Raw genomic sequence first — 12072 nt, 5'->3', positions numbered from 1 at the left:
TTTTTTCCCCCCAGGGTGAGAACTTTTAAGACCTAGTCTCTTGGCAACTTTCAAATATACAGTATTACTAACTATAGTTGCCAGGCTGTTCTTTAAATCTCTAAGACTTATTTATTTTATAACTGGAAGTTTGTACCTTTTGATTCCCTTCACACATTCCAAAATTTCTACAGTGAATACTTACAGCTTTTATACTGGGGGGAGGGGGGCACGGGGATAAAAAAGGAAAGAAGAATGGAGAAGAAAGCATATGATTGGTGGATTTTACTAATGGGAATAAGATACCTGCTTTTATTCGCATGGGGGTAGAGAGGGATGATTACACAAAGGGGATGAGGGTCCTCATTTGCAACCACCCAAAGACAAGAAAAAAAGGAGACTCACTGTGTCTGCTCCTTCAAAAGGCAAAACTAATAAGAGAACAAAAACTAAAGATGTGTTTTGGGTGGGAACCAAATGGAAGAGGAGGACCTGGGGGGTTTAGAGGTGAATTACAGAAGCTTTTCCACCTGAGCCTTTAAAACTTGCTGAGAATAGCCACCTGTCAGCCTCGGCTTGACTCTGGGAGATGGTTCTTCCCTGTGCGGTGCAGAGGCCAAGTGCACCAGCCCAGGGAGAACACTCACTGCTATTCTACCAGCCTTGGAAGCTCAGCATCTGCCCTCAAGCTTGTCCTTGGAAGTAATGTGCCTATTTCCAGGAATGAACATGTGGTCTTTACAAACCAGTAATCATGGACAGAAAGACAGATAGTCACTCCTATCTACCTACCCTCCTCTCCTCTCTGTGGATGCAAAAAGTACAGAGGACAGAGAGACACAACAGTCTAATGCAAGACAGTTGTTGCTGCTCCACACTTTCAAAGTGGGGGACCGTCAAAGATTCGTGAGGACATTGTGGCTCTTTTCCCTAAGCGGCTGCGGCAGGAACAGGCAGCGAGGAAAAGAAAACCCCTTAGATGCACTTGGTAAGCGTGAATCCTGTGAAAGCTGACAGACCCGACTGCAGTGACCCCGGGGGGATGCAGGGGGTCCTCGGGGTCTCAGTGAGCTCCCTCCACCCGCCGCCCTGCAAAAGTCTGCCACACTTCCTGGAAGGGAGTGTGTCCGTGAATTACTGTGGACATCAGGATGCATGGGGCTCTGTTTCATCTGAAACTAAAAAGAGGAAAACAACAGACGCCAACAATGTGGAGCAGTGGGGCTGAGAGAAGGCAGCCCATACCGGGTGGGCAACAATTTCCTTAACAGTTCTGCTTCTGTTCAGAAAAGCACCCAAAAGGGTGGGTTGACCCGAGACACATCCGGGCCTTTTTGATTTAGGAGTAACCCTGGAGAATTAACTTTGATCTGGGCATTACGCTCTGGCCACAAGATTCCCAGGGCTTCCCGGTCTCGGGAACATGCATCCTGAGGAGTGAAAAATATGCATTTATGTCTCCCGCCTCAGGGGAATGACACACAAATGGAATAATGTGGAAAGGTCAGACAGAAGCAGGGGAGTAAGCCGTCTGCACCAGCTACCGTGGGGTTATCTCTTTCTAGCGTCATGGCCTCAAATGTGATGGACGCACCCCAGCTAGAGCTAACTTTTCCTTCCCTTAACAATTCGCTTTAAATCTAGTATCTAGAAATGTGGCTCAACAGACATGGCAGGAACATGACCACCTCAGAAAGAATCGACGCCAAAACCATATGCGCACACAAACACACACAAACACACTTACACACCCCTTCTTCAAACTCAGTCTCTACCACGTGCCTTTTCAAGCCACAAAACACCACACAAGCCTTTTTTTCCTCTTTTTTTGTTATAAATTTTAGGGTGAAAATGAATCTTTAGCTGGGATTCCCCTGCCTGTGAGTGTAGCCATGGACAAGGGTATGGGTCAATGTTGATTTTCTTAGGTTTTTTTTTTGTCACGTTCCCTTAGCTCACCTGCAAAATATGGGTCAATGTTAATTTTCTTATGTTTTTTTGTCACGTTCCCTTAGCTCACCTGCAAATTGGTGTGAATAACTGATTATCAGTGGTCAGCAGTTGCTGGAAGGCTTGCTGTATATCTATTTTTAAAACCTTGTTGCATCAACAATGGATCAACAAGGGTGGACAGAAGGACATCACACCCTAAACCAGTGCAGGGACTCATCTTTGACTCTCACCCTTGGAGCCCTTTGTTTTGTTTATTCTCTTTCTTAAACCCCTTACTTTCCACTCTCTGTTCATGTCCCCAGCTCTCCATGTGATCTGGGGCCATTTCTTACCAGGAGCCCGGTCCTCAGTGCCCCTGCAGTATAAGGGAACACATAGGATGTACCCCACATAGGATAGTGAGTTCTTGGATGTGAAACAGATTTAAAGAAGAAAACATTGCCAAATACATGGAATTCTTGCTGTTACAAAATGACTTGGCTTTGTCCCAGAAGGTGTCCGCCATGAGATGGTATCTCCTCGGAGAGGAATGGAACACTGGGAACCTTAGGGCAGGCACTGTGTTGGAAAGGTGACAGAGAGGTTCATATTGAAAGAGGGACAGGGTCAGTGTGGAGGACCACAGCTGTCTCTCTTGGGTTTACCTCTCTTTGTATACAGGCTCTATCTCCACTGGGGTGTGTAGGGAACACAGGGACCTCTGTGTGTCTGCTGTGTATTTGTGTGTCTGTGTGGAAATGCTTACATGTTCCTGCACTGACAGTAGTCCCCTTCTAAAGACAGGGAGGGTGATTTCCCATCTTTACCAACACCAAGGAGGTCCTCAGAGAGCCGTTGCCTGCTCCCTCTCATGACCTCCAAACAGCATTCCAGCCAGAGACAATGGGGGCCCATTTCTTCCCCGTGATCAGCAAAACACATCCAGCTGCCTGTGGGGACTCTCAGATTAACCTGGTGCCACAGCTTGACTCTAAGTCATTTGCACACAAAGAGTTCGGAAATGTAAGTATAATGTCTCCAAAAAGAGAAAAACCGGGAGAAGTCCAGCCCCAGCCCCCCACCCCTTGGGTTTGCATCTTCCTCGGCTAGGCTGCCACCACCATGCATCAATTATAGCCATCTTGGCCTTCCCCCCCCCCCCCCCCAACTATAAAATATTGAGAGACAGCAGAAAGAAGTGGTTTTGTTGGTGAAGACAGGAAGGAGAAGCCGGAAGGAGAGGGCAAGCCGCCAGGTCATTGTCAAGGTTGACAGCATCAGACTGTCAGAGAAACTGGAGATCCATTATGGTGGTTTCTGCCCTGGCCCCTGCTTCGTTTGCTCATGACCCAACTATGGGGCATTTCACTCTTCCGAGCTTCACAAAAGCATCAGTGGACTTACCTGTGGCTGAAATCCTTTGAGGTCGCTGGCTGCAAGGTCACTGGCTGTGAGGAGCTGGAAAAGAACAAAGGAGTCTTCCTGAGTGATACTTTTCCAAGTCTGCACACGGTATCCCCAGGACCACTGATTGGCAACGGACTCACCACTGCCCAGACCTGGAGCTCGAGAAGCATAACTGCAAAAGGCAAACATGGTATTTCCGGGCTGGGAAACTAGACCCAACAGCCTTCTCACCTTGTGTCCACCACACCTCTGACTTGGATCTCCCTCTGCTGCCCTCTCTCTATGTGCCACCAATTCTACGAATGGTCTTAAATTATAGATCAAAGACTGTGTGTCGACTTCAGCAGGTCCACAGGCTCCTGAAATTGTGCACGAATTTATAGATGCATAACACTTCCTTAGGAAGAGGATCCCTGACTTTCTTCCTACTATCAAAGTAGTCTGTGATACCAAAGCTAAAGATACAGTTACAGGCCATCTCCTTGGGAGGGCTGCTTTTTCCTCTTCCTCTCCCTCTTCCCCTCCCCTCTGCTCTACACCTCCCCTTTCTTCTCCTTCTCCTCCTCCTCTTCCTTCTTCTTTTTCTTATTTTTCTTTTTCTTCTTCTTCAATTGGACCAGTAAAAATAACCCTTCCCTTTGCCCACCTGCATGTAACTCAGTTTCCCTTCATCATATATTACCTTTGATCTTACATACTATTTAGGTGTTCACAGCTTATGCCTCAAACTGTCATGTACAATATTGGAAGATAAGAGTCAGGTTTAGATATTTTCTGGGTCTCTGTGTTTAATCAATATTAAAGGGTCAAGTTCATGTTTTGATATTTTTGCATCCTCTCCAGAAAGCACTAGATAGAAGCATACGATTAATTGCTAAAATAATCACATTCTTTATTGTTGCTCAAAAATGCTGGGAAATTGTAGGATCAAGAGAAAAAGGGCAGATGCTTATTTTGATTCAAGGAGTGTGACTGCTAGCTTTGTTAGGCCTGGAGAGCGTTTGCAAAAAACAGGAAAGATTTCATGTTTGCTGTAACAATATTTTGTTTGGTTCAAGAAAGAGAGGGAGTCACACTGGGCTCCAGTGCCTCCAGACTTCAGGAAAGCTCAATGGGCCTGTTCAGCTTCCTTACATCACTTTGCCGAAAATGATACAGGAAGCGGTGCTAACTCCGGCACAGAGCTGAAATGAGGTGGAGAATGTGCACGCTATACCTCTGTCCTCACACCCAGTCCTGATGGCTAGGCTCCCCAGGCTGCAGGTGCCCAGAGAAGGGGACATTCGTCGTGACAGCCAGCCAGTCAGTTTGGCCCCTCTGTTTGTTACAAAACAGCCAAGCAACAAGCCATGAGGGCCCCTGACTCGTCACTGAGTGAAACTGAATCGTAAGAGTGTCTCCGCCTTTAAGAAACCTGCAGTTGCATCAAAACTAGATACGTGTATGTCAGTGCGAGCAGAGGGTAGGAGCAGAGTGGAAGCATCAAACCATGTGTGCATAAAGCAAGAGAGGTCGGGGAGTGAGGGTGGGGGCCCCCGAAAGAAGATGAATTTGAACTGAGTCTTGCAAGTGGAAAGGCAGCAGGATAAGGCGGTTCAGGTGAGGCGGCTATAGAATCAAGACGTGGACAAGGGATGCGCCTGTCCTGACCGAGCTCCCCTGGCACCAGCCACAGCACGCGTTAAGGAGGAAATTAGGAGACACCAAGGGTCGAGCATGGCAGCGGTGTCCAGCAGAGTGGTTGCTGCTTCCCATGGTTTCTCTTTTTTAACCTAACACCTGCCACATGAGATAGACAGCAGCTCCACTTTACGGATGGGAAAACTGAGACTTCATGGAGGATAAATAGCATTTTCTAGGTCACGCAGGTAGTACTTGTATTTGGGATTTAAATCCAAAACTGTATTTTCCCAAAGCTCATCCTCTCTCTTCTATACAACGATGCCTCTCGATGATGGCATGCTGGAGATAATTTGTTGGGGTGCCATGTGTAGCAAAAAAGGGTGAGTGCTACTTTCTTAGTCAATGAGCCCCAGGTAGTAACATAAAGCACGTAACATAAAGTAACATAAAGCACGCTGCTATTTATTATCGGACCCTTCTTCCAGGCATTATTTCATTTCACCGGCAATGACCGTCTACTCTTCAGATCTTGACAATGCCGTCTCGGCCTCTAACTTGAGCTGAGCAAAGGTAAGGATGGAGTGGAGAGGAGGAACAGAAAAGTCAGAGGGAGGTTTGAGCATGGGAGTGACCTTTGCAAGGGCAGAGCCACCAACATGTGTTAGCATATAGGACCAAATGTCGGATTCTCCAGGCCTTGGGAATCCAGCAGGCAGGCATCTTCCTCCCCGCCCCCCCCCCCGCCTTAACAGAGTTCACCAGATAGAGAGAAGGTGTGAGACAGAACATCTACTTCCTCCTAGTTCTGAGATGCTTCATCTGGAAATCAACCACAAGCATGTTCAAGGCATCTCAACATATGCACTTTTCCCTCGTGTCAGCGGTTTTGGGATTGAGAACTTGCCAGATCCATCTGTCTGGATATAGAGACATGGCATCTCTGGTTATTACTTGTTACGTCCCTAGCTCAACAAAATTGGGATCTATCTATCTTACCTTCCTGGAAGCCTTATAACCTCTTCCCTTCTCTTAAAGGAAACCAGATGCATGCAATTTACTTCTTAATGATATAAGGGGTCTGTTTTGTGCTGTCATGTGTATTTTTTTTATTTCTTCACCTAACAAGACCATGCCCAACAAGACCGTGATTTATATCGTATGTAACTTCTGCATTCCTCAAAGGGATGAGGAGTCCAGACAGGTGATTAGGCAATAAATACCTGTTGGCCAAATGACTTAAAAGGAAAGTGGGGAATATTGTCAACCCAGAGGTGAGAGCGAGAATGGCCCAGTTGCTGAGCCTGGAGAGCAGAAGTGTGAGAGAGGGCTTGTGACACCCTTCAAGTCGACAAGAGGAAATGGCACTCAGTATCTAGAGCATTTCCTGTATGAAGTAGGCACTCAGATAATTTGAATGAATTAACTTACATGATGAGAGCAAGCTCTTCTCTTGCCTCTGTATTTATGCGTGACTATTGGTGTATACTTCAGCATAGGTGTCAAAGCTTAAATTGAAGGAAAGACAGGATAAAAGAGGAAGAGGTTGAGCAGTGAAGCAACCCACTACCACAGAGAGAGGGGGAGCTCCCCTTCCTGAGGATGAAACAGTACAATGGGCCCAGGGCGGTTTAGATGTGTTAGCTTAGCCAAGGTGGGTTTAGGGAAGGCGGTGACGAGCTGTCAGGTGTGGTTATCAGGTAACTTCTAGAACTCTTGAATTCCTTACCTTGGGAGATTCTGAACTACTTCCCTCACATTCTAGCATACACTTCAGGTGTTATCTGACCTGGGAAAGAGCCAAAGGCAAACCTCATGACCTCCTCCTTCAAGGGTTCCTGAATGAGGGTGTGTGGAAGTCTGCTTCTCCCCGGCACCCAATCAGGACCCCCTGCCGGCCTGGCTCCTGGCTTCTACCTTTGCTCTAACCAAACATATGAGCTCTTGGGCCAAACACCGACCTTGCTCCTTGACCGCTCCCCTTTACACAGCTGATTATTTCCCAAACGTTACACCTTCTGCACCCAGGAAAGGGAGAGGGCTGGCCCTTGGCACTGAAGGACCGTGCTCAGATGGGGCTTAGAAATACAGGACGGGAAGTCCTCCTGTATTCTGCAATCACAGCCCACCTAGATCTGGACCCCCAAAGAGTTTCAGGACCTGAAGGAGACAGTTGAAGTTCTCTGGGTGGATGAAAAAAACCACCGTGTCCCCAGCGCGGTCAGGAGCCACCTCTCCCCGGGAACTGGAGTGAGGGCAGGTCGTCGAGCCAGAGAGCCCCCACCAAGTCCACCTCTCCCTCCCTTCAACAGCGGCAGCTCTGCTCTTTCACATACACAAATTAATTTTGAGTCAAACGTGCTGTCCCTAGAACAAATTTAAACCTTCCGGACTAAGTTATTTTGCAGAAGTTGATAAGCGACTTCTCAAGATCCCACGGCTAGTTAACCTCGTCATCCCTGGTTGAGGCCTCTAACCTCCAGTCCCTCTGCAGGAACCTCTAACCCCAGACAGAGGGGGCTACCCGCCTGCCTCCATGCTGAAAGTGAGATAACATGTGCGCACAGTACAGGGGAAACTGAGGCCTGGGCAAGAAGACACGAGTGTGTCTCTCCACAAAGCCACTGCCCTGAAAAGCACTGATCCCAGACCCTCCCCAAATCATTCCCCTCCTCGGAGATGGCCTCATTCTGTCCCCCTGGAGAAATGCTCCCTGCCCAGAGCAGTCCGGCTGTGCGGGGAGCGATCCATGACAGGGAGGCAGAGAGGGAGGAAAATGCAATCTGCATGGCTCTGGGGACTTCAATCAGGCTGAAGTTAATGAAAAGGATCCTGCCTTTTCCCAGGACTGCTAAATGTCTGCACCGCTCCCAGCGAGAGGGTTGAGCGAGTGTTGGGGGAGAAGGGCAGACAGAATTACATTTAAAAGGCAAAGGAAAGAGAAAATTCTTTCATCTCCCTGGTGGAGTGGGCAGTGTTCCTGGGGCCCTGTCTCAGACCATTCTCATTCCTGACATGTCTTGCTGTTCTCTGGAACCGTCCACATTCAAAATATTAGGATGATGACCCTGCTTTCCATTTTTGAGGAGCTGCAATTTCTCTCTTGGCACAGTTGTTGTGGTTTGTTTTTTTGTTTGTTTGTTTGTTTGTTTTTTTGGTCTCTCCAAGCCTAAGGGGTGGGGTTAGGGAGCAGAGAGGAGGACCAAGGAAGCTGTAGGGCCCTAAGAAGGCAAGAGTCTCTTTACCTCCTGCTTCCATCACCCAGCTCTCTGCATGGGGCAGGGGGTCTCCTTTTGCTTCCCTCACCATCCATCTAGCTGTAGCCAGCACCATCTTTGTGCCCTCTAGGACCGCCCCTCAAGCAGCTGCCCTTCCCCCAGCTAACTTCTACAGCATCCAAAGCTTCCCTCAGAGGAGGATAGGAGGCAGCTCCCCCTCTCCCTATGCCTGCCTGCCCAGGAACGTCATTTCCCTCTCCTGGCCCCTCGCCAAAAGGACACATCTCATCTGGGGAGGGTGCAGCCTAATATATCCCCACCAATCCCCCAGGCTGACCTGGGAAACATGCATCTGGGAATGGGGTCACTGACATAAAAGGGGGGGGGGATATGGGTCACCTGGACATCTATCCAGAAGGATCTCAACCTTGCAGACATGCAGCTGGACAAACTGAAGCCTGGTTGCACTGAGGATCCTCTAGGTCATTTGCTCTTCCCCCACAGTTCCTCCCTTGTGGGCCAGAGAGATAAATGATGGCATGGGAGATGGACAGATGGATAGATGGATAGGTGGACGGGTGCTTGCATGCATGGATGCATGGGCAGGTAGGCAGAGAGATAAAAGAACAGAGCAAAGATGGCTTTGGGGAAATAAATGATTCATTTTAAAATTATGTTTAAATATACCAACCTTTCATTAAATAAAACATCTACTTAAGGAATGCCTGGGTGGCTCAGTCTGTTAAGCATCTGACTCTTGATTTCAGTGAAGGTCATGATCTCAGGGTCCTGAGATGGAGCCCCACGTTGGACTCTGTACTCAGTGGGGCATCTGCTGGAGATTCTCTCTCCCTCTCCTTCTGCCCCTCCCCCCACCCCCTTCTACTTAACCGCCTTTACACACACACATTCAACCTGTTCCCCTTTCCTATTTTATAGGAAGTGGATCTTTTTCTCCCTCTTTACTTTGTGAAGTGTCACCTGCTTCCTCCTTTGTCTGTAGGATGGAAACTGAACCCCATCCCAACCAGCCCCTCTGCGCACACAATTCAGGACAGCCTCTGTCCTAGCAGGCTGAGACAAACACACAGGCAAATGTGTAACCGAGGGTGTCAGAAACCAACTAGCCCCACTCTCTAACTTGGCAAAAGGAAACTGAGGCTCAGAAAGATTGCGAGTCACCCAATGGATAACCTGGAACAAAACCAGCTCTGTGTATGCAACTGAGAGAAAGTCTCAGATGCCCTCACACGGAGGACCGGGAGACTCTGAAAGGGCTGGGGAGTGCTGCAAGGTGAGTCACGGTTAAGACAGAAAAAAAGGGAAGAAGGTAAAGGTGATTTCCATGAAGCAGCGGGCTCTGGAAGCACCCACCAGCAGTGAGCCCACGGCTCCACGGGGACCACAGAAGAAAACATGGAAAGTGGAAAAGGGAGGTGAAACGGAACCGTCAGGTTGCCTCTCCTCATGGGGCCGATAAACTGCCGCTGCTGTACAAAAGGCCATTCGTTAGACTCGAAGGAGGAAGACTCATGTCCCAGCCTGGTCCCAGCTCAACGCATGATGGGGGATCTGTCATGGGCTCACACTTCACCTGTCCGGGTCTTCTTTTACTGCCTATAGAGGCCGCTTCCAGCAGCCCAAAGTGTCCTTATCTTAGGGATGAAAAAGAGATGGAACAGACTGTCTCTGGTTTCTTCCCTCTTCTCTTTCCCAGCAACTCTCCCTGCAGGACACATCGTTCCACCATCTGGAAGAATCCCTAATCAGAAGGACGGAAGGAAAGGCGGTGGGATGGTCTCGTACCCCTCTCCACTACTGGACCGCTGTGCAAACAGGAACTTAGGCAGATGGTCATTCGGACTGCTACATGGGTTCCTCATCCCAGTAAGCCTGCAGTCACCTCCACATGTGAGCTCCAGGTAAACAACCTTACGATTCCGAAAGCATTAGTCTACCTGCCAAGACATTTGGGGTGCGTGGCATGGAAGCCACACAGCTGGCTTCCTATCAGCCTAAGAAGCAAGCAACACACTTAAAGCTGCCATCTTGGTCTTGCTGATGGTCCCTTTGCTAAAAGCCCTCAGCCCTCAGCCCTCATGGAATTTTAAAGGTTGAACCTGAAACCACTGACAGCTCCAGGCTTAGCTATGGAATCCCTGCCCAAAGAGCACTAAGGATGACTAATAATAACTGAATATAATGCCAAGCAGGCCTGGTCTTGATTTCTTATTTATTTTTCTTAATGATGGGGTTCTAACATTTACAGGTGAGATCTCTAACAAAATCCCCTAGGTACGCAGCCAAAAGAGCTTACTCTTTTTTCTTTTTTTTTTTTAATTCCATGCATAACCTTGCACACAGAGCCTATGTTCTAATGGTGGTATGTGTATTCGGTTCTTGTCCAAGTTACAACTATTTTGCACTTCTGAGTGGGAATGTCTTTAATCCTTCTTCTTGTAGATCAGAGCTATAACCACAGACACCTAATGACAGAAGAGGACTCTAATGCCCTAATCTAGAACTCCCTGAGACAATGAGTCTTATTTTGTTACTTCAAACTGGTGAACTTGTAGAAGCTTGTCCCACCCTTTTTGAAATTCCCATTAGAATTGTTTTTAAACTCCTTGTTCCTCAGACCAGGAAAAACAGATGTCGTGGAGATCATTTTGTGTGGCGTTGGGTGGGAAGTTTACAAAGGTCAACCTGGTATAAATTGGTGACACGTGACATGGGTGTTCATAGCCCCATTTCTTAAGGATTTTGGTAAAGCACAGAGGTTAAGTCATTTCTGAAGGTAACAACCAGTAGAAGGTAGAATGTCTGTGGAACCTCATTTGGCTGACTCATGTTCCTTCTCACTCCATCTTAAGGCTCTGAGCCCTGCTCTTAGGGGAATGTGTGTTATCAGAGGTTCCATCCCATCCTCTGCGATGCTGACACCTCAAAGTGAACCACGCAAAACAAACTTGGAGAACAGTGCTTCTCAAAGTGTACCCCGAGGAGCCCCGGATTCCACAGAAGGGTCCTGGGGACTATGAGCTGGTGGCAGACGGGAGCTGAGGTGGGGCGTTCCAACCCCTCACCCACTTTATCCAGGGCAGCACAACCTCCATTGGTATTTCATATTGGACTTCCACACTAAGATGATTTAAAGCTTTGTAAGAAAGAATTTGAAAACTCTTATCTTAAAAGAGAAGGCCCTTAGATAGGGGAATGCACCATTCATGGCGCTAACAGAACATACCTGGGGAAAAGAGAATTAACCTTTAGAACTCATTTTAAGAACACATTAGACCTCATTTTAGGAACACAGCCTTTAATACTTGCCATGAGTTACTCATCAGGAAAATGTGTTCTCTTCCTTTCTTTATGCTCTCTGCCAGCAGTGATGTCTGCTGTCTTCATCTAAAGTTCCGCAAGCTACATGCTTAAGAAAGCATAACTAATTTACCAGGAAAGGAAGGAGCTAAAGATATGCCGCTTCTCAGAAACACAATCTGGGCTGTAGGTCCTTCCCTTCGAACGAAATGAAGAAATCACATCGCAAGCCTCTGTGGGCTGTTTGCAAAGTCCGTAGAAGGCCAGTAACGGAGGTTCCCTTCACTGAACATACGCCAGGCGAGGCTGGGTGCTGAGGCAGGGAGGGAATCCACCCTTGTCTCCTTCTCATCATTTGCTGAGTTTCTGCTTAGAACTGACCAGATGATCTGCTCGCTTGGCTCTAAAACTAGTATTAAAGCTTTCAAGTGCATCTCCTTGGCGAATCCCAGGAAATTGATTAACACCCCTGGGCTCACTCGCAGCAGAGAATGGAAAAGTCAGAAGGTGCTTGCTTCAGAGAGGGTCTGAGCACTAGAATCAAAAGCTCTTCTCCTCAGCTCGTGTGTAGCCAATTTGGCTGAGAATCAGGGTC

General features: G+C 47.9%; 1 protein-coding gene across 1 annotated transcript in view; it reads right to left on the bottom strand.

The window, feature by feature from the left end:
• The window catches only part of LOC111142556 (SET binding protein 1), a 352841-nt gene that overhangs the window by 185659 nt on the left and 155110 nt on the right, over positions 1–12072 (bottom strand). The window contains exon 2 of the mRNA XM_022495825.1: positions 3316–3369. Coding sequence (XP_022351533.1) covers positions 3316–3369 — 54 coding nt within the window. The remainder of the gene's footprint in view (positions 1–3315; positions 3370–12072) is intronic.

The sequence above is a fragment of the Enhydra lutris genome, unplaced genomic scaffold, assembly GCF_002288905.1.
Source record: "Enhydra lutris kenyoni isolate GAN:26980312 unplaced genomic scaffold, ASM228890v2 scaffoldscaffold8, whole genome shotgun sequence".
Classification (NCBI taxonomy): domain Eukaryota; kingdom Metazoa; phylum Chordata; class Mammalia; order Carnivora; family Mustelidae; genus Enhydra; species Enhydra lutris.
The sequence above is the reverse complement of the archived record's forward strand: the minus strand, read 5'-3'. Positions and strand labels throughout refer to the sequence as shown.